Genomic DNA, 22,056 nt, shown 5'->3' on the forward strand with positions numbered 1-22,056 from the left:
GGAGATGAACTACAGTTTATCTGCTTGCACAGGATACGCAACCCTTTATAGTGAAAACAACACATAAGTCTCATTAACGAGCAGCATATGCTTATATGGATTAACTATATGGACCATAATGTCTGTGCCTTTCCACACTCAAAAGAAAAAAAAACTTTTTACTTCCCGCACTTCACTTCTGTTTTGGGATTTGCCAACAGGAAAATGTTGGCCGTGTCTCCTCCGACTGTTAGTGATTGGTAGCTAGTTTCCAGACAAGGATGAGTGAGCGCAGGGTTTGATGCCATCTGAGAAATCTACTGTGTTCTTTCTGATATGACAAGAAGAGGTTGGCAAGAGGGCTGTTTTATGTAGCATGCATTTTTCTGTGAACACTGATTGAAGGAGCTGTCTGGGTTTTTTTTTTTTTTTTTTTTTTTGCTCAAGACATTTATGGTGCATGTTTGTGTGTGTGTGCGTGTGTGTGAGAGAGAGAGTGAGTTTGTAGGCAGGTGTGGCCTGTGTGAATTCCAGGCTAATGATAGGCTTACAGAATCTGACAGTCCAGTCCACAGTCTGTCTTTGACCCACAACCACTAGCTGACAACACACACGATTACTGAAAAGATGAAGTATGAAGTAAGTTTGTGTGTGTTTCTGTGTGTGCATGTGAGTGCGTGTGTGTGTGTGTGTGTGTGTGTGTGTTGAGAGAGAGACAAGAAAGGGGTGGGAAAGAAAGGGAGGAGAAAGGCAGAAGGGTTTGGGAAAGAAGGGTAGACATGCTCGCGTACTGACAGCTCGTTGGCAGCGTGTTTCTTCCCTCCTCCTCTCCTTCCCTCTCTCTGTGCGTCACCGTCGCACATAAGAGTGCTGGAGGCAGGAAGCTGGAGTTGAATCTGAAATCTTCTCTTGATGAAACTCCTGGCACTGACAAGGATACAGACAAAGCAGACAGGGAGGCATTCAGACCGTAACAGAGGCTACAGTGCGAGATACTGTAAGATCACAAGATAACAGCAGAGACGAAACACCTCACAGAAACGATTCATCGGGCAACTTTGATGAATTCGGTGGCGATGCTGGTCTTCAAGTCCTGCCTTGGAAAACTGGTATGAATGGATGGGTGTGTGTGTGTGTGTGTGTGTGTGTGTGTGGAAAAAGGGCAGTGGGTGGGATGTTGTGGTTATTTTGTGTGTGTAGAGGCCTTTGTGTGTGGTTTTATTTTGGCTTGCATGGCAGCACCAATAGAAACATTTGTTCTCAAGTTGTAAAAACTTTGTGTGCAGGGTCCAAAGAGCCCTGGCCTTTTGGATCCTACAGCTTTGTATGTTGTGTTCCAGTTTTCATTTGAGGTTTTGTGTTTGGATAGTTGTGTTTTTTTCTGCCACAGCTCAGTCATTCATTTTTTTTTTTTCCTGAACCATCTGGATTATTTGAAAATGTTCATACTACTATATGTATATGGACTCTACATATATATTAATATAGGGAGATCTCATGCATGATTATTTGTGATTATTTAGAAACCCGACACAAGAAGTTCAAGAGGCAGTCTGGACAGAGAAGATGGTGGACTCCAGCCACCGGTGAGCTTGTTTCCCTTTTTCATGTTTGTCATTAGCGTTGTCTGCATTCACAGCAGGACAATAACTCAACAGGGACATTTGGAGGAGTTAAGAGTTGAACTGTCCTGCATTGTTTGCCACTGAGCTTCTTTCTAAACATTCACTGTCCAAATCGTGTCTAATTTGCTGCCCCCGCCACATTATAAAAGGGAAGTGATTTTCCTCAAGTGTTTGTGTTTTCAAGCACGGAGGATGTCTGATAAAGACGAGTGTTGATGGAAGTCCGTGTTATGGTCGGACTCACTGCAGTTGGCTTCGGCATGTGTTTGTTTTCTTTCCAGCTGAGGGGACTGATTCAGGGGACAGGAAGTGACCTGTTGAGGGTAAAGTCAGCAATGTGGGGTCAGTGGTTTCTCACAGCATCGCTGGATATTAATGGGAGAGTGTTGCAAAAAAAAAGAACATGGCTTTTTAAAAAAAATCTTTCTGTCCCCTGTCTGGTGGTCTCATTTCCTGGTGTCTTCCCGTGACTGTCCATCTGTAATTACACACTTTAACAGTGTGAAAAACATCTTTACTGTTAAAAGATGCTAGAGCTGGGCACAGTTGGCAGCCCTTTGGTTCTAACATCAGCACAGCGACACTTGCACACTTAGCAGAACAAACAGATACTCATATGGTGTGTGCATCTACCTTCACCCCTTTCTCCCTGTTGTAATATGTAATATATCAGAGCTGGGGGGAGTTGTGTGTGTGTGTGTAACTGTATCCCAAACCTGGAGTATCAGAAGCTGGACACTGAGTTGCTTGTTGTTATTTCCTTGATGCCAGCAGAAGTTGTTGCAGCAGTCTGAAGTTGCCTTGAGTTAGATATTTCCGTCTCTGTAATTCATTTCTCTGCTTGTCCTCCTCCTCCCATTGAATGGTTGTGGTTTGTGGTGGGAAAATCTCCCTAGTTTTTGTGTGCGTGCGTACATGCGTGCGTGTGTGTGTGTGTGTGTGTGTGTGTGAGTAAATTGCTATAGTGAAGTATTTTTGGGTGTTGGTGGTTGTCAGACCACAACACTCTGATGGCACCATGGCTTTTAAATCCCTCTGTGCTGTTTTCTCACACACAGAAAACAAGGATACAATACATTTAAATATGTAACATTCCTGGTATTTTCTTCTCACAAGCATCAGATCATATAGACACGCTGTAGGATTTTTTTTTTTTCCCACCACTTTTTAAATGCTAGTTCTAACAAAAGAAACACTTTCTTTTGTCACCCCTGTGCTGTCAGGCAGAATATTTTAGTTACCTTAAGTAAACCAACGCTGGACCACACAGCACTAAAAAACAGGCGCAGCTCCTCCACTGCAGACGACCGTGAACTTGCTGTGTGCAAACGGCGGCTCGGTGTCGCAATGACAAGAAAATAAATTGGATCCTGTGCAGAGGCTGCTGGTGGTTTTAAGCTGTGAAGTTCTAATTCCCTGCAAAGCTTTTGATTATGTCTGCATCTGTGCAGTCGCTAACCCAATGCTTTGTTTTGTGTGTTTGTTTGTTTGTTTGCGCAGACAGGAAACCAGCACATTTACCAGCCCGTTGGCAAACCAGGTAATAGATGGGCCCTCAGCCCTCCATAATTACAGCAACGCAACCACTATTGTTATATGCCGTCTTCTTTTTCTCCCAAGATATGTAGTTCACACATATACCATTACACAGCTCTGTTATTCCCTCTCAGTGTAGGACGCTGTGTACCTCCGGCCTTTCTGGGGTCAGCGTCTCTCTGCAGAGTTTACAGTCTGTGGTCACAATAAGGCAGATCCGGCTGTGAATCTGTTGGCCTGCTAGTGAGCTAACCAACCTATGTCAGTACGCTGCAGAGCACAGAGAAAACAGAAGCATCTTTAGTTTCATATAGGCTTATGCTGTGATACATATTTAAGTTTCATAGTTAAAACTATTTGTGGTTGAATTTAAGCAAAATTATACTAGAGCTAATTATAATCTGAATGCTCATTGAGAGCTGCTAAGAAACCAAAGTAGGAATAAAATTGTGAGTGGAAAGATTTTGTACTTTACATGTTGTCGTATGTTGTTTCCTGCAGAGCATGTGGCCCCGCCAAAGAAACCCCCTCGACCCGGCGCCCAGAGCCAAGTAGGCAGCCTGGCCTGTCTAAACACTGGAGACAGTTACAATGACGGAGTCAAGGTATACACACACACACACACACACGTGCGCAAAGAGTGAGTGATGTACATGAATGCACACATGCAGAAATACACAAGGAATGAAATCCTCAAACAGCAGCTCATGCAGGGATACATTTACAAGTTGACACATTGCATGTTTTGAATGCTTCGAGCATTAATATTTACCTTTTTTTTATCTTCTTTTCTTTGACTGCTCCGTCTCTTCCCTCCCCTCCTCCTACTGCACTCTGCCTTACTGTTGACCCCCAGCCGTGGCGGGTAAGCAGCACACTGTTGGTGTGTGTTTACTGTGCGTCTTGTCTCCTCTTCCGTATGTGGTCCTTCTCCTCTATCAGTCCTTTGGTTTTCTTTGTCCAACGAATCACATTCTGTAGTCGCATTAACATCAAATCACTTGTATTTCATCCCTGCTCTTCTCCTCGTTGTGTAGATCGCAGTCTGTTTCCCTGTTTGTTGTTTTTTTTCTCCTTTAACATTCAGATCTAAGTGTTTTTGATTGTTATAGATATTTTTGATTTACTTAAGTGCTAATTATATGGTTCTCTGTGTAATTAGTAGACAACTGAGTCTTCTGTTGCTCTTTTATAAGATTTATTCATTTTTTTTCCCTCATCTTCGTAAGAGAGGGTCATATTTGTTCTAGATAAACACTTCAAGTGGTCGCAGTAAGCCATTGTGTGCCCAGTGTATTGTTTTCACTGTAGGTGGTGACTTACTGATTACTCAGAACACAGTGAGGACTGGAGAGGCGAGGGCGTGAAAGGAGAGCCAGAGAAAAATGCACAAAATGAAGTGAAATTGCAACCAGGCAAAGAGGATTAGAGTTTAGACGTGCGCGCGCTAATGTAGGCGAGAGAAAGTCTCTGCATTCAAAATGTGTACGTATACCTGCAGTTAGTGGTCAGGCGATTTCAGTGAGCGAGGGAGATGGTGAAGAAAATGGAAAGGCAGGAAAGAGAGAGTGCTTTATTTCAATGCCTGATGATGATCATCATTTTTTACAGCAGGTCCAGGAAGGTGTGACTCCCTCTGCCTTCTGTATTTAATTACAATTGTGCATTGATGCATTTACAGCACAGGTTATGCCTGTGTGACACTGCCATCTAGTGGCCAGAGCAGACCTCTACCTTTAGATGTCTGTCTACTAGAAGGAGCTACTTTCAGCCGTTTCCTTATTTTCCAGTGGTTGGGGTAGCTTGATTTGACAGAGTTTGTATGCTGGCTGCCCTTTCTGACACAACCCCAAAGGGATTTGAGTCTTTTCCTGGAATTACACCAGGGATCTTTCACTTAGAATAGAATGCCTTTATTGTCATTATACAGGATGTACAATGAGATTGGATTGTTAGGGATTAGGATGTCTACTAAAGCCCTTATGTATAGTTGAAACCTGTCATAGGTACAAATAATCTATATATATTAATTTACTCACTTATTCATTAATCTACTTATTATTTTAGTTTGGACCATTAGATATAGCTAGGGTGTAAGCAGGATGTACATCTTATAATCTAGCAGGATTTCTGAAGGTAACTGTTTTGTTTTCATCCACATTGTCTCAGCTGGTTTTTGTCATCAGTCTTCACACTTCTCTCCCAGGTATGCGTTCACTCGGAGAGCCTCTCACTCATCGCTTTCTGTCTTCTCATGGTTTAGCTACAGCCTCAGGAGATAAGCCCGCCTCCCACCGCCAATCTGGATCGCTCGAATGACAAAGTCTACGAGAACGTGACAGGATTGGTCAAAGCTGTGATTGAAATGTCAAGCAAGATCCAGCCAGCTCCACCCGAGGAATACGTGCCCATGGTCAAGGTAACAGAGGCACAAGTGGCAGGTTTTATTTCCCAGAAACGGAGCTACAAACATTGAGCTAAAAATTCAGCACAGTAGATCAAAGCAGCTCTTTGAAGTTTAATAGTCATTATGTCCTTGACCACTGTGACACACTTTGAATTTAATTGCCCTGTACAGCTTTCTAGGGGTAGAATTTTGGCACGTCATTCTCTCCTTCATGAATAATTTGTGCTTCATATATTAACCTTACTCTGCAGAGAGCCTAACCAGCTTTTAACCACCAGAGTTTAATAATTAGTTTTCCTGTGAGTCCTTTTGACAAAGATGCATTTAATTTTATTTCTCCAAAGAGTTTTTACATGTTGGCAAAATGGGAAGAACAGGGGAAACGCCCCTTATTGCTTATTGCAAAGTGTTTACTCATGTTACTAACCTTGTACTCTCAGCATATAAACAGCTTTGACAGAATATTTTACCAACTCTAACCAGGTTAGAACAAATAATGCATATCTCCAAGCTCCATTCTTAGAGATATGCACATGAGTGTTTTCACACATAGAGTGGATGGTGTTGGGAGAATCAGGTCAGGACATTGTCCGCAGTTTCCCCTCCTCACAGACAGCAAACACAAAACAGGAGTCACATGCATTCGGATTACTGGAAATACTCTGTGTGGTACGAGAGGGAACTGTGTGCAAGTTAAGCAGGACTGTGCTGTGAATTCACCTGCTCTCACATATAACAGGACATTACACAGACTCTGTGCCAGGGAGCTGGCAGATATAATCTCTGATTGGACTAACAGACTGAAATATAACACTTTGTGTCACGTCTGTCTTTTCTATGAGAAATTTCAGACATTAATCAATTTGAAACTCGCCATATGAATTATTGATCCCACATATAAGTTGTCCTGTTCTGAAAACTAATGTGTGTGTGTGTGTGTGTGTGTGTGTGTGTGTGTGTGTGTGTGTGTGTGTGTGTGTGGTGTGTGTGTGTGTGTGTGTGTGTGTGTGTGTGTTTCAGGATGTGGGTCTGGCATTGAGGACATTATTGGCCACAGTAGATGAGACTCTACCTCAACTTCCAGCCAGTACACACAGAGAGGTAGAAACAGCTTTTACCAACAGCAAACTTGCTCATTGTTATTAAACATCTTTCAAGAATTATTTGATCCTACAGCTGCTCCAGTTTGCGTCTTATTTTATACGGTTACTGTTGTCTTCACCAGATCGAGATGGCACAGAAGCTGTTGAACTCTGACTTGGCAGAACTGATTGCAAAGATGAAGTTAGCCCAACAATATGTGATGACCAGGTAGGTGCACATGCTAAAAGCATCAGAATATATACTCGTCGGACACTTTATTAAGTATACTTTGCTAGTACCAGGTTGGACCCTCTTTTGTCTTTAGTCTTCGTGGCACAGATTCAACAAGGTGCTGGAAACATTCCTCAGAGATTTTTGTCTGTACTGACATGATAGCGTCACACAGTTGCTGCAGATCTTTGGGCTGGACGTCCATGATGCAAATCTCCCCGTTCCACCACATCCCAAAAGGTGCTCTGTCAGATTGAGACCTGGTGACTCTGGAGGTCATTTAAGTACAGCGAACTCATTGTCATGTTCAAGAAACCAGTTTGAGATGATTTGAGCTTTGTGGCATGATGCCTTATCCTGCTGGAAGCAGCCATCAGAAGATCAGTACACAGTGGTCATAAAGGGATGGACATGGTCAGCAACAATACTCGGGTGGTCTGTGGTGTTTAAATAATGCTCCGTTGGTACTAATGGCCTTAAAGTGCACAAACAAAAAGTGCCTGAACAGTGGATACATGGCAGGATGGACCCATGCTTCATGTTGACACTACCATCCGAAGGCTGCAGCAGAAATCGAGACTCATCAGACCAGGCAAAGTGTGGTCTTCTGCTACTGAAGCCCATCTGCTTCAAGGTTCAGTGTTGGTTGTAACCAGTGATTATTTGAGTCTGGCCTGATGCTCAGCCTAAATGCATTTCATTACTGCCATGTGATTGGCTGATTAGATATTTGCTTTAACAGGCAGTTGAATATACAGTACCAGTCAAAAGTTTCAGATGAATGGATGAGCATTTCCAAACTTTTAACTGGTACTGTATGTATATGTCCTTTTCTGTGTGTCATGCTGACTTTCTTGATGCTGCCATATTTCTGCATATATAATCTTTAATATTGGACTAACTAGTAAAAATCTGACCTTGTATATATTTTGTGCTCCTAGTCTCCAGCAGGACTACAAGAAGCAGATGTTGACGGCAGCTCACGCTCTTGCTGTTGATGCCAAGAACCTGCTGGATGTCATTGACCAATCCCGACTCAAGATGATGGCCCAGTCCCGTCCACACTAGCCCCATATGGTCTAAACTGACCAACAGGAGAGATGGCATCATTATTGTTTCTAAAGACTCCTGGATTGAAGACGTCAGTCCCGATGTGTGAGAGTTGATGGAGGTAGCTGCTTTACAAATCGACAGCGAGAACAGTGGCTCTGATCATCTGATAATGGTCCACGATGAATCGTTAGATTTTTTTTTAATCCCGCTATAGTCGAGGTAATTAGTTCATCTGGGATTACAATCTCCACCACTGTGACTTTCTTTACACACGAATAGAGCAAAAACACTTCCTGAATCAGGGACTTGGCAGCTTCACTCTCTTCGGACTGGAATACAATGATGAGAGGAGGAAACGCAGAGGATGAAAATAATATACTCGTGATTTTTAGGCTGGAAATCTGGATCTGAGGTGAGCCGGATCCCTGAGGTCAGAGGTTTAAATGGCTTCAAAACTATCATGAAAGCTGGTAAGATCAGGTGGATTGGAACGTGATGGGATGGCGGCTGATCTGCAACATATCTGCATGAAACTTCACGGTGGGATCTTCGACGTCAGCCGCTTCAGTTTGTTGACGTTTCGATTCCTGGTTTGGAGCGCCTTTCTCCAGTGAAATATCTTTACACCAGGCAGATCAAATCAGATGTTTCTGGTGCTTTGGGTGGACGTTCCAACAAGAGAATTCACAGTAACGACAGTCTTGGTTTGGTTTTCTCCTGCTCTTCATGCCTCCTCCTCGCTCCTTTCTCTCTTCCTCTCTTTTCTCTGTCTCACAGTGTTTTATTTATAGACTTAAACTGCAGAGGAGGAGACAGAGGCAGGAACTTAAAAAAAAAAAAAGCAGAATGAACCTCGAGGACAGTCTGATACCACTCCACTGCCTGGAGAAAGAAAACATTCTCCTCCCCTTTCACTCACTTTTCCTTCCTTTCACCTTCACTGCTCCCCTCTTCCCGCAGTCTTCCTCAGCTCCTCTCTGAGCCGGTTTTAAAGACTCCAAATGTGAAGACTCCAGCTCTGTCTGGGTAAACAACACAGACAGGATCCTCCCTACTCGCACTCACTTTAGTCTACACTTTTTATTGACTGGCTCCATGTTTTTTGTGTTGTTTTGAGCAATCTTCTTCCTCTGTAGTGAAAACAGTTTGAAACTTTGAACTGCAAAACAGATTTTCAATCCCAGCAATGACTGATGTGCAAAAAAATGAAAAGAAAATGGGTTCAGCATGAGTAGCAGGATGCTTGCGATTGGTCCGTGAGGAAGAAGAGGGTGACATGTCTCAGACTGGTCACTGAGCATTCATCTGTTTCTGTGAGGACAGCGTCTCCTTTTCTTTTTTCTCTCCTCACATATATTCCCAGTGTGCTCCATATGTTCATAATATAAGACTAGATTAACTGTCCAATCACTCACTAGTGACACTAAAACTATATTTCCTGGTCACGTGAACAAACCTCACATCACCTTTGTGCACACGTTGACTCCCACTCTCTGTCACCACAACCACCACCTAATAATAGTCCCCAGGGAAACAAGCACACATGAAATGTGGAGCCACATGACTGGAACTTGTTTCTCAGACACAAAACACTGAAATGACAATGCAGCAACCACATTTGTCTTTGTTGATATTGACCCCACATGGACTATGACATACTGCTATATGAAATATACTGGTGACTGTACCGGTTTATATAGCATGATATACTGTTTATAGAGAAGAGCATATTTGCACAGCACCAAAATAACACATCCTAAAGTCTTTTTTTTTAATTTTTAATTTTTAAATCCTGTTTTACCCAGATGTGACTTCCATGTTTCGCCAGCAATGAAACTATCAGATCAATCGATCTGGGTGTTATAGAGATAAAAGAAATGTAAAACATAGAAAAAACAACAAACAATCTATTTTATTTCCTTGTTGTTGTGTAAATCTGCTCATGTTGGTATATTGTAAGCTATACTGGTGTGTATCACTGGTGAATTGTACAAAAGTCGTACTAGTAAACACTGGTATTTATTTTGTCTTCTGGGCTGAATAAGCCATCTTGTCAAATAGGAGGGGGAAAAAAGCAATGGAATAAAAATAATTATGAAATGAAATGAGTCTGTCTCCATTGTAATTGATTGTGATTTATTTAAAGTGATTGCCTGTTAGGATTAATATTTATAATTTCAAGGTAATGTTGGTGTAGATTTTTTTTAAGAGCATTCAGAACTTGAAGTAAAACTTTATTAAAGTGCTCAAAGGACGCGGTTCCTATGCCAGCTACTTTTAGGTGAGATAAATGAATGTGACCTGTACAGGGTGTATCTCGCCTCTCACCCTGTGACAGATGTGATAGGCTCTGGCACACCTGTCTCATCAACCCGCCCATCCACTCCCGTGACTCTGACTGAGACAAGCAGTTAAGAAAAGTGATGTATGGATAAATGCTGCTTTTAATTCATAAGGGATTAAAGCACGATCAAAGTGTACCTAATGCTCGTATACAGAACACTGAGAGTATGTCTTCATGTTTACATTGTACTTAGTTGCCTCATGGTGTCTGATGAGATGTAGAACTATAAAGAAGAGAGTCAGACTTTCTTACAGTTAAAAAGGACAGTGCATTTCTGTCAGATAAGCTAATATAAACATACTGCCTTTACTTGTTGTGGAGTCAAACACTGAAGTCCATTTCTGAGCCAGAGCAAAGAGTTAGAGCCATAACGTAGCATAGAAAGAGCTTTGATGTGCAACAATTAGCTCTGTCTGTCAGTATTATAAATATAGGAATATCTAATCATGCATGTGGTGTATACAGTAAATGTTAGTTTTTTGTTAAACACAGTCTGAAATATAAACAGTTTTTGCAAATGCATAACATTACAGATAGAGCGGAGTGCAGCAGTGTAGGTTGTACAGTTGTACATCCCACTGACCTCAGCGTGACAGCAGTAGTGCAACACCGACAGTCAGGAGCAGCAGCTCGGTGTTTCTGTTAATGGAGTCGGCTCCACTCAAGTTACAGAAGTCAGTGTTGCTACAGCACCTGATGGTGTTTCCGTTTCCGTTTGAGTCGACTGAGGCGGTGGAAGCAGCTCCTCTGCATGTGGCCTGGCTGGCACAATGCTTCGCTATAGCTTTCGAGGCACCTGAGCAACGCGCGCACACACACACACACACACACACACACAGCAGGGATCTAGAGTTAAATTTTCTACATTAAGAACTGAGCATAGTACGACGGAGTATTAGGGCCACTTTGAGAAAAATGCATTTTGAGAAAAAGTTGAAATTCTATTTCGAAAAAAAAAGTTGAAATTCTATTTCAAGAATAAAGTCAAAATTTTGAGAAGAAAAAGTCGAAATTCTATTTTGAGAATAAAGTCAAAAAAAGTTGAAATTCCGTTCAAGAATAAAGTCAAAATTTTGAGAAAAAGTCGAAATTTCGAGAAAAAAGTTAAAATACTATTTCAAGAATAAAGTCAAAATTTAGAGAAAAAAAGTCAAAATGTGCAGATTTATTAAGACGTTTCAAGTCAACATCTGCCACGCCACGTCTGCTATAACCTCCAGAATGTCTTGTATTATGAGTTAGTGAAAACTATACTTTAGAATCAGTTTTAGTAACAGGGAACTTATTTCTCTTTTAGTACACAAACACGATGTAGTGATGACTATGAGGATGTTAAAGAGATGGTGCAGAAAGCAACATCGGCTCAGGAGGAAAACACACAAACTGGCAGTGGTCAGATGCGCAAGGATTTCGATGACTGCACCTTCGTGTAGTACAGAGAGGATGTGCAGAATCACAGGACACAATAAGGGGCTCGACAACACGGTGTTCCATAGGAAATGAATGGAGAGGGAGCGACGTCCCTCACCGTGTGTCGAGCCCCTAAGACAGCTGATAAGTTGTTTCATCTAGCCAAGGCATTTTGTAGAGGGAATAGCTGCTGTGGCCGCTTTTGGACTTGAAATGATGACTTCGACTTTTTTCTCGAAAAATTATTTCGACTTTTTTCTCGAAATTTTGACTTTATTCTCAAAATGCACTATTTATTTTTTTACTCAATGTGGCCCTAATACTCCTTCGTAGCGTAGTGTGTAAAAGTGCCTTTCATAAAAATTCCTCTACCACAAAGAAACTGTAGAGAAATAGATTCAAAAGCCATTTTATATAAATGCTGACTACTAAAGTCGTTTACCCGAAGTGTCTATGATGGTCATGCATGTGTCATGAGGTGCTCGACACTCCTGAATATTCTTGTTGCACTCATCATTGGTGGCAGATGAGCTGCACATATAGCACTTCAGTGGCAGCACTGCAAGAAGAAAAACAAACATGATGCAAAGGCAGATTCAAAAAAATATATAAACTAGAATGTGGTTTGAAGTCTCAGAAGCTGGTTGGGGGACTTGTGTAATTTTGTGTCAATCAGGTATTGTTGTGAATGGCAATCAAGTATCAATGTAAGGCTGAATTTAGATTTTTTTTTTTTTTTTTAAAAAAGATGGAAATCCAAACCTTTTGATGTTTTAGATCTATTAAGTGTTTATGGAAAGGGAGAAAATTGGAAACCTTAATGAAACAACTACTCTCAACACATAAGTGTCAGATGATTGAAAGGGTGACTGCACACAGTCATTGTTCTGGTCGTTAGTCATCAGACTTTCGAGGAAACTCCAAAGTTTAATAAATGCAGTACACCAAAACTAATCAAACAAAACCTGATAACTCAACAGAATTTAATTCAGGATTGAGGGTGTTTCTCTTCATTCTTATTCACATGTAAGTCATCTAAGTCCTGATGCTTTCACACATTTTTGACCACCTGGTAAATGTTTGATGTATTAAAGATGGTTTTAGTTGGCCATTAGTCTAAAATAAGATCATATTTAGCCTACATAGATGAGGAACACAAACACAACATTTAGACAGACAGATCAACTATGTGAAGTTTTAAATCTTCAAATAAATGTTAATCCTGCTCCAGTATAAATCCATAAACCTGCTGTGGGAATTAAATGAAGGACATCAGAGTTAAACCTCTGAAACTAGTAAATTATTAATCAAGACAAATCAGTGCAGAATAAGCGCTGATATTTACAGCATGTCCTTCAGCAGCAGAGCCACCCAACCTTATGACAAACTTCTCTTATTCTCCATGACTTTGTAGACAGAGATAAAGAAAAACAGATTTACAAACTTCTGGAAACAACAGCATGAGGTCGAAAAGGCAATGACTGATAGACTCATCACCACATACTGGTATGTTTTTCATCATATTTGACTACATGTATTGTCAGATTCACTCGACTTTCATCCTGTCTGTGCATAAAAATCCCATAACCTTTGACCTACAGTTTGAGCAGTCTGCTGTTAACTTGTATACCTGGAGTGACGAGGAGAAAGAGGAGCCCAAGCACGAGCAGCATCTTCCTAACAGGTGTTGAAGTGTTCCCAACCGGAATGTCTGCCGTCTGCAGTTAAAACTGTTGTGCCAAAAAGTGTTTGTGTGTGTGTGTGTGTGTGTGTGTGTGTGTGTGTGTGTGTGTGTGTGTGTGTGTGTGTGTGTGTGTGTGTGTGTGTGTGTGTGTCTAGTGAAATAGTTCCACCCACATCAAGCACCATCATTACATGAAACAGAAAGCATCTAATAAATTTTGCCTTACTGTGTGTTGCTGTGTGTGTGTGTGTGTGTGTGTGTGTGTAGGGGGTGGGGGTGGGTTGCTTTGGTTTCACAGATACTTGCTCTGTAGTCTTCTTTGTCTATCTTCGTTCTCTGTTAATTATAGTCACAGACTTACACCAGGTAGGAGAATTTTGTCTCTGCAGGCTGAGGCTAAGGGCATCCTGTCACCATTTAAGTGCAGTCTGGAAATTTCCTTTGCCAAGACAAAACATTTATTTCCCTCTAACAACTGCCACTATCAAAATATAGAAAAGGAGAAAAATGTGAACATATTTCAGCAATGTATACAAAAACTGATATACTCAATGTAAATCAAGCTTCCTGAATCAGTGAAGGTGTGGTTACATTTAAACCACATTTTTATAAATGGCACACCCTTCAGATTAAATTACCCACATGTGTGGCTTTCTTCTGGCTCTTGCAAACACTGTGAAAGTTTAATCCCTAAATAAATGAGTTCTTACTAATAAGGAAGGACAGAATCTTATAATATCTGTAATCTATAACAAACATCTGCTGGGATTCCAGTTATTATGAATGAGACAAAAAATGTAAATATACAATACTGTGCAAAGGTCTTGAGACATCTCCAATTTCTTTATAGTTTGCTGAAATGCGCTAATATAAATGCCAATAACAGAGGTTGAAGGTCAGTATTTGGTATGACAACATTTATTTTTCAACACCTGATGGTGCTTTCCAGATGGCACTGCATGGTGGATCAAAAATTTCATCAATTTTAACAAGATCATCAGCATCATTGGCTGAAATGTGGCATGAACCATGACAGACCCTCCACTGTGTTTTACAGATGGCTGTGGACACCCAGTGTTGTACCTCTCTCCTGACCTCCTCCATACATACTGACTGTGATTTGAACCATAAATTTGGATTCGTTGCTCCACCAGTCCAGTTGTTTTTCATTATTAGACACACATGCACTCAGTGGCTGATGTGTTAAGTGTGTGTAGAATTAAAGCCAGCTACATTTACAATTCCAGTTTATTTAAAAAAAAACAAACAAACAATGAACAAGCAAAGTGCATCACCAAAACATTAAAAAATAAATCAATAAAACAACAATTTTTAAAGTATATTTTTCTGTTCAAGCAGTTCAGTCAGAAATCAGGACCGAGTTTGATGCAGCAGGCCTACGAGCACAGGCAACGGCTTGAGATGGACATAATGCTGTGTTTTGAATGAAAAGAAAGAGACTTCTTTTAATGAAGCAGCTGTACTGTATGTTTTTCATCTTTTCTGCTTCTTTTTATATGCTAATATTACAAAGTCAGTCTTTTCTTTAAATTGGTTTGCATTAAACTGACAGCAAGAATCACTCAGCATGTAACACATGATAGGAAATTTAGGAAGACTTTTAGACTTTTTCTCATGAGATTTAAGATGTACACGAGAACCAAAATGGGGGGGGGGGGGGGGTGTTTAATTAGCAAAACAATGTTGACAGTTTGGGGGATCCAGATCTCATCATGTAGCAGTATAAATGTTGTTACAGTCCCCTATATTTTACCCTACTCTCTCTACATTGTGACTGAGGCTGCATTCTGTAGTCTGAGTAATATGTTTAAGCCCTTTCCAGGATTGCTGCCTCCTAGTGGCCCTTTCAGAGCAGACATCAGCTGGCAGAGGCTCTCTCTTATGGCACACAAGGCAGGGTTAATAACCACTGCGCTCTGCAGAAGGCTGCCTTTTAGGGAAGAGAGATAGGGCTAAAATAACTTCTTTGAGATAAAGAATGAGCTGATGTGGGATATAAAGGATCAGTATAAGATGCATAAGGATTCTTCTGAACTTCTGAAGCTCAGTGACAGAAAGAGTAATTACTGAATCATCGAGTTGAAGGCTTAATCCTTCACAGTGCACCCAAAAACTCCAGCTCCCTCATGTTTGTATAAAGAGGAGGATTGAACAAATAAATGCACATCACAAGTGCTGATGTGATACTGCAGAAATCTTTTTTGAACGGTTGCCCGGCATAAAATGTACAGCAGAGATGTTGATAGATGAATGAGTTGAGTCAAAGCAGCAGTAAAGGGGAAGCTTCATCAATGCCAAGCAAAGAGCAGCAGCAGCAGCGCCACAAATATGCAGCAGTGCAGAGTTTGACTCAGTCAGGAGCTGCTGTTGCACACGTGGGCGTGCGTCCTGCCTGTGTCTCTGTTTTACATCCCCGAGGCTCGTCAGTTCACATCTGTTTTTAAAAGCTGGTCGTTTGAGTTCTCTCACTCCTGAAAAGATGGAACTGTCTCTCCTCACTGACTCTTCGCTTTCTTGGCATGAAGGACGGACTCTCGTTTTCTGGGTTTAGCGGCGAAACGTCTGGTGAAGACATGAGGCAAAAGCAAGAGTACTGATGTTATTTTGGAAACACAAACTGATTTGTGAATATGGAAGTACACAAATTCCAAAACTTCAGTCTATGCAGTATATTTGAAAATAATATCACTTAAAATCACAGGGATTATTTTGAAATGTGTGATCATTATGTATATTGTTGTAGTATTTGAGTGTTTTCTGTTGATTTTCTGCATCTGTGAGGTACAATCAGGAAAGCAGATGCTTGAAAGTACCTACAGTATACTCACCAGACTGCAGGCAAATCTAGCAACAAGGCCTTGATGAATCATTTAACAAGGAAGCGAGAAGTTGTTCACGTAATCTATCTCTGTCATCACTGCACCTCTGTTACCATGCCAACCATAAAGTCATCAGCCCAAACAGGAAGCACCCTGTTTCATACCTGAACATGTTTGTATGGGCTGTGTGCAAGGAACCCTATTCTGGTCACTCAGTAAGGGTGTGAAAACTATTAATAATATACTCTCACCAGCCACTTTGTTAGGTACACCTGTTCAACTGCCTGTTAATGCAAATATCTAACAGCCAGTCACTTAACTCAAAGCATTTAGGCATTCACACATGGTCAAGATGACCAGATGAAATTCAAACAGAGCCTCAGAGTGGGTGGAAAATGGGGTGATTTAAGTGACTTTGAACATGGCATGATTGTTGGTACCAGACTAGCTGGTCTGAGTATTTCAGAAACTGCTGATCTACTCAGATTTTCCCACACAAACATCTCTGAGGTTTACACAGAATGGTTCTAAAATTGCAGCGACAATTCTCTGAGTGAAAATTCCTTGTTGATACCAGAGGTCAGAGGAGAATGGCTGGAGTGCTTTGAGGTGAGGAAGACCACACCAAGGGCCACTCCTGTCAGCTAAGAACAGGAAACTGAGGCTACAGTTTGCAGGGTCTCACCAAAATTGAACAAAAAACATTGCCTGGTCTGATGAGTCTTGATTGGATTGTAGGATCAGAATTTGCTGCAGTCACCATGAAAGCATGTATCCATTCAGATGACCACAGTATACCCATCTCCTGGTGGCTGCTTTCAACAGATAATGCATCATGTCACAAAGCTTAAATCATCTCAAACTAGTTTCTTGAGCATGATTATGAGTTCGCTGTACTCAAATGGCCTCCACAGTCACCAGATCTCAATCCAATAGAGCAGTTTTGGGTGATTTGTATCATAGATGTGCAGCTGGTAAATCTGCAGCAACTGTATGGAGCAAAATCTCTGAGGAATGTTTCCAGCACCTTGTTGAATCTGTGGCATGAAGAATGAAGACAGTTATGAAGGCAAAAGGGGGTTCAGCCCAGTACTAGCAAGGAGTAGCTAATAAAAAACTTTTACTCTGTGTGTGTTTGGGTCTGTGGCATTGCATTGGGTCATCGTACCTTCGCTGGTAGAGGTAGAGAAGGAAGAGAAGCTCATCTCTGAAGCAGGAAAGTTGATGGGAGGAAGAGAAGATCCAGAAGAGAAAAAAAGGAGGCACAGGAGCACAGATCTGAAATCAGCGTGTTCACTCCCTGGTGAGGAGGAGAAAGGATAACTGACTGAACTGAATCACTTTAACACAAATATTACATAAAACAGAACACAACACAAAGGAAATCTGCTCTCAGCTAGAGGATGTCACTGATACTGATTGTAAATGAGCTACAGAAATACTCACTCTGTACATCAACACTGTCCCCTGCAGGTGACTCACAGACTTTAACTGCTCCACAGAAAGAAATAGATTAAGTTTATTGTAATCTTTAACATCATTTTTTTTTTTTGCCAAAGAAAATATTTCCAAATGTTGCTATTTAGCTGGAGGACAAACCTTGTGGTTGATGAAGACCTGAGGGGCCATAGATAGAAAGCCAAAGGCATACACTCCTGAGAGGAGGAGGCAGATATTAGAAATTAAGTACAGCACACTAATTAGTGAGCGATATATAAATAAAGGCATCAGCTTAGTCTTAAGGAAAACTGACAAGGAATTCAATGAAGTACTGTACTTCTTCTAGATGATCTACGTAGGAATGAAAACATGTTGAATGGATGTGGTAAAACTCACCAGTCACCAGAGTGTTGATCAACCAGGAATAGTAACTGTGTAATACAATTTAATATTAATGTAATAATCAGAAGATTTTCAGTATGCACACAGTAACTGTTGGGTGAACATAGTACACAAAGACAGCTTTGGGTAAAACCTGAATGTTAAGAAGCATTCAGGTGCGCTGGGAATCTGAAAGTCTGCGCTGAAGTGTTAAGGGAGGGTGCTGAAAATGTGAGATTCGGTGGCTCTTTAAAAACAAATTACGTAGCAAAGAGATGAATCTGCTGATTGACTCACCTCTTTTGACGTAAGTAGGCCAGAGAGAAAACGGCTCCGCTGATACACAGGGGATACACCAAATAGGACAAGTATCTGGATGCCTAGAGGGAAAAACCAAAGATAAAATGTTTAAAATTACAGAAAGCCTAAGGGAGAATCTTAAAGCAGAGATCAAACAAACAGACTGATACCTGCGTATCGTAATCTATTGTCTTTCTCTCCTCTTCATCCTGTTTATTAACCTATACAGTAAGACAGGAGGTAGTGATTTAAAGATTTATAGATCACACTTTGACCATTGCATGGTGCATTGTTACACACTCCTGTAAACACAGATGGGTAAGTACGCCATACTCACATGAAGCTTGTTGCCTTTACACTGTATCTGGATCTTAAACACTTTAAACACCTTCCAAACCTGGCGAGATGAGAGATTTCTGGGTTAGAACTTTTGGTTTGGATCTTTATTTGACTCTAATTTGTCTGACAAAGACCAGTTATATTAATAGCTACCTCCACACATGCTCCCAGCCCAAACAGGAAGGAGCACCAGCAGACTGGTCCTCCTCCAGAAGATAGAGGAAATCACCAAAGTACCGAGACTACGCCACAGAACTAAAAACAAAAGGAAGGAATTTAACATTTTATGAGTCCTGTGTATCAATTAAAGCAAATGTATGAGTAAATTAATGCCACTCATAAATGATTTTTTTTCTAGTGCGATTATAATTACCTGACTTCCTCGACATCCCTGCCATGCTCTTCTTTTTCCTCCATGAGCTGATGTCATTTTTAAGAGCCAGAAACTCACAGATCAGCTGTAGAAAAAAAAGGGAAATAAAGCCTCACAATTCTTCATTTGACTCACTGTAGTTCATGTCAGATGTGGCATTTAGAAAAGAAATCACAGTCCTTTCCACTAAATCTATTTTTAATATGTTCCGTACTGTAAATGAGCAGTACAGTGTACTCTTACTTGTAAAGCTGTGATAAGAGCAGTCAGCACTAACAGGTAGAGGTTGGATCCGACCAGAGTTTCTTTAATTTCATCGATGTTTTCTTCTGTGAAGCCTGGAGACACAAGAGGCAAAGAATGAGTTCATTTTGAACTCCAGTCTTGCCCCCACACTGACTGATGGGCTGAGTTATTATTTAGGCTGTACTGAAAAGAAAAACTACTACATACCATCAAATGACGCTTCAAATACAATTAAGATTAATGGATTGTTATAATGCCTTCAGCATACGTCTGTTATATAAATAGCTCACCAAATTGCTGCAGAGAATAAACCATGTCCTGTAGGTGGACCCAAAACCTGAATCCTCTCAGGACTGATTCCCTCATAGGACACAGTGAGAGGGAGCTGAACAGTGCTGCTGCTGATCTCCTGTTGGTGAATTGGTACATTGATATGTGTCCAAGTTACTCTGGAATCTGTCACAGACTAAGTAAGTGTCTATTAAAGTTTGCTTGTAAAAGCTTCCTACCATGAGATCTCTGACTCGGAAGTTGAGCTCATTAACCAGCAACAGAGGGAGGTACATCATCTGCCTGCCTTCCTGAGAGCTGCAAGGAAAAATGGGATGATCATTTAATTTCAAATGGCATGTTGCCTGAGGCCTTATTTACACCTGGGGAAATTCACTGGAAAAGTAACTGTGAACTATTTTACACACCCACACCCAGTTATTCAACCAGCAATGAGGGGCCAGATGTATTTATTTATGCATGATATATTTACTGCACCAGATCCTGTTTCTAAGGGGGAGTTTTTTTTTTCCCCAAAAGGTTTTCAGTTACACCCTTCAAATAATAACACAGTCCCGCATAAAACACCAGCGTGTGTTTGATTTTCTGTCAGAATGTCTTTTCCTCTCAGCTTTCCAGCGCCAGTGTGCTGCATCTGCAGCAGCGAAAAAGCAGAAGTCAGCAGCACTCTGACAGCTCACCTGCCTTTGACCTCCACAGCTTCGTGTGACTTACACTCTCATGTAGCGACGCACATCACTGGGAAGCCCCGCTTTGGTGAAGGTGAAATCCTCTGACATGACAGTAAGTGACAGGTGGGGTCTCCAGTGGGAAACAGGATTCCCAGATCGGGGACTCGGCTTCTGGTGGAGCCACAAAAATAAAGTATAGGCAGCTAGGCCAAAGGACACAGTATAGACTTCCTGGGAAGCCAACACGCTGGTTGAAATATGATGCAGTTTTGAGTGATGATATACCTTCTCTGTGTCTTTCTGGACTTCAGTGTGTGAGGGGTTGATGTAGGTGGTGAGCTGAACTGCATAGTGGACTTCTCTGCTGTCCTCCAGAGGTGAGACACCAGCTTTGTGCACATAAACAACTGCAAAGAGGGTGCCATTAGCCCGAGTCTCCTCCGGCAGAGAGACATGCACCTTTCTATGGAGAGAGCAAAGGGTTTGTTTTTTTAAAGCAGTCAGCATGACAAACAGAAACTGTTTTAACTCTTCATACTTCATACTAGTCAGTACTGTGTAGGTGCAGCATACATTTATTATCTACGATGCAGGTTTACACGCTAATGGCGACAAACACAGGACCTTTTAGCAACCACTCCTGTGAACAGTTATTGAAAAAGTCTTTTGAAGACCTGGATATATTTATATGACTAAAGCTTTCTCTTGCAACAACTGTGATACTACTACTGTACTATTATATAGAAATAAATAAATAAATCCTGGCATGCAATTTCCAAATTGTTGGTCTACTCTTGTGCGGTTAGCAACTTGTCAGACCCACCGCTTGAACGTTGAATGAGGGTCGAACGGGTCTATTTTTACAGCAAGGTGGAGGGGGCTGTTGTCTGGCACGAGACAGGTAAAGACACTCATCTGAATGAAGGAGGAGAGGAGATGTTAAAAATAGTGCTTGCATCTTAGGATAGTTTGAGAGTCATGTAAAAATGAAAGCAATGCAATTGCAATCACATCAGCAATCCTTTTACTGTATTCAAGTAAATGTGCACAAGAATGACACAAACCTAAAGGCCAAATCAAAATTCATCATATTTTTCTCTAACTACCATGGAGGGTTCATGCTGAGTAGTACAATTTTTTTTTTAACTGTTATTCTCATGTAAATGATCAAACCCATGAATCCTGATCTCAGAGAAACTGACTTTTCGGTGTCCCTGATTTTGTCTATTTGCCATCAGGAATAAGACAAGTGCTAACCTGTAGTCTGGGTCTGGCTGCCAGGTAGGAGGTGATGCAGTGCTCTCCTCTGCCTCCATCGCAGGGTTTGGTGTTTAAGAAACCGTACAACAGCCAGGCGGTGTGGAGCATATAAACCACAAACACCCCGAGCAGCAGCTTAGCGATGGAGCTCCTCTTACTGCCGCTGTCCGCAGGTTTGGAGTAACAAGACGGGAACATGGCAGCGAAGTGATTCAAAATTTAACCTGCAAAATACAGATTAAATAAAATAAAAAATAAACGGTCCCGGTTTGGTTTAAGACCGTAAATGTAACAATACAATCCCCCCGCTTCCTCCCCGATTCACCATCTTCCGGTTATCTGCATCCAGCAGAGGGATGCTGATGCTGACAAAAACCTCCGCGGCTGCGCCCACACGGAAAACACACACACACACACACACACACACACCACACACACACACACACACACACACACACACACACACACACACACACACACACACACACACACACTTTACTACATCATGCACAAAAACAGAATCCGTGCTGAGTTAGAAAATAACATCTACTTTAACCAATCAC

The 22,056-nt window shown here is 41.3% G+C and overlaps 3 protein-coding genes across 7 annotated transcripts in view; 1 reads left to right on the top strand and 2 right to left on the bottom strand.

The window, feature by feature from the left end:
- LOC115794879 (focal adhesion kinase 1) overlaps positions 1–10,010 on the top strand; it is a 69,272-nt gene extending 59,262 nt beyond the window's left edge. For 3 of the 5 annotated variants that reach the window (XM_030750567.1, XM_030750564.1, XM_030750565.1), the window contains 8 exons: positions 1,503–1,565; positions 3,105–3,144; positions 3,642–3,745; positions 3,997–4,005; positions 5,404–5,559; positions 6,568–6,648; positions 6,773–6,858; positions 7,803–10,010. In XM_030750567.1, the coding sequence (XP_030606427.1) occupies positions 1,503–1,565; positions 3,105–3,144; positions 3,642–3,745; positions 3,997–4,005; positions 5,404–5,559; positions 6,568–6,648; positions 6,773–6,858; positions 7,803–7,929 (666 nt within the window). In that variant the 3' untranslated portion in view covers positions 7,930–10,010. The remainder of the gene's footprint in view (positions 1–1,502; positions 1,566–3,104; positions 3,145–3,641; positions 3,746–3,996; positions 4,006–5,403; positions 5,560–6,567; positions 6,649–6,772; positions 6,859–7,802) is intronic. The other 2 variants (XM_030750568.1, XM_030750569.1) reach the window with 2 other exon arrangements.
- An 832-nt stretch (positions 10,011–10,842) lies between these two features.
- On the bottom strand, positions 10,843–13,341 carry LOC115793763 (urinary protein 2-like). Its single transcript, XM_030748856.1, has 3 exons — positions 13,299–13,341; positions 12,111–12,227; positions 10,843–11,054 (listed from the first exon to the last, which is right to left on the bottom strand). Exons 1-3 carry the CDS (start codon positions 13,339–13,341, stop codon positions 10,843–10,845), a joined length of 372 nt encoding a protein of 123 aa, XP_030604716.1.
- Positions 13,342–14,645: 1,304 nt separating this feature from the next.
- Positions 14,646–21,821, bottom strand: LOC115794548 (cleft lip and palate transmembrane protein 1-like protein). Its single transcript, XM_030750118.1, is given in 20 exon segments — positions 14,646–15,935; positions 17,361–17,432; positions 17,434–17,492; positions 17,639–17,683; positions 17,792–17,847; positions 18,029–18,063; positions 18,311–18,393; positions 18,484–18,534; positions 18,651–18,710; positions 18,806–18,826; positions 18,828–18,907; positions 19,026–19,110; positions 19,269–19,363; positions 19,562–19,613; positions 19,615–19,680; positions 19,781–19,859; positions 20,277–20,404; positions 20,519–20,696; positions 21,057–21,148; positions 21,491–21,821. Coding segments are annotated over 20 exon segments (1,605 nt in total). The 5' UTR covers positions 21,692–21,821; the 3' UTR covers positions 14,646–15,868.
- Between the last annotated feature and the right edge of the window lie 235 nt (positions 21,822–22,056).

Source organism: Archocentrus centrarchus, chromosome 16, assembly GCF_007364275.1.
Source record: "Archocentrus centrarchus isolate MPI-CPG fArcCen1 chromosome 16, fArcCen1, whole genome shotgun sequence".
Taxonomy (NCBI): Eukaryota; Metazoa; Chordata; class Actinopteri; order Cichliformes; family Cichlidae; genus Archocentrus; species Archocentrus centrarchus.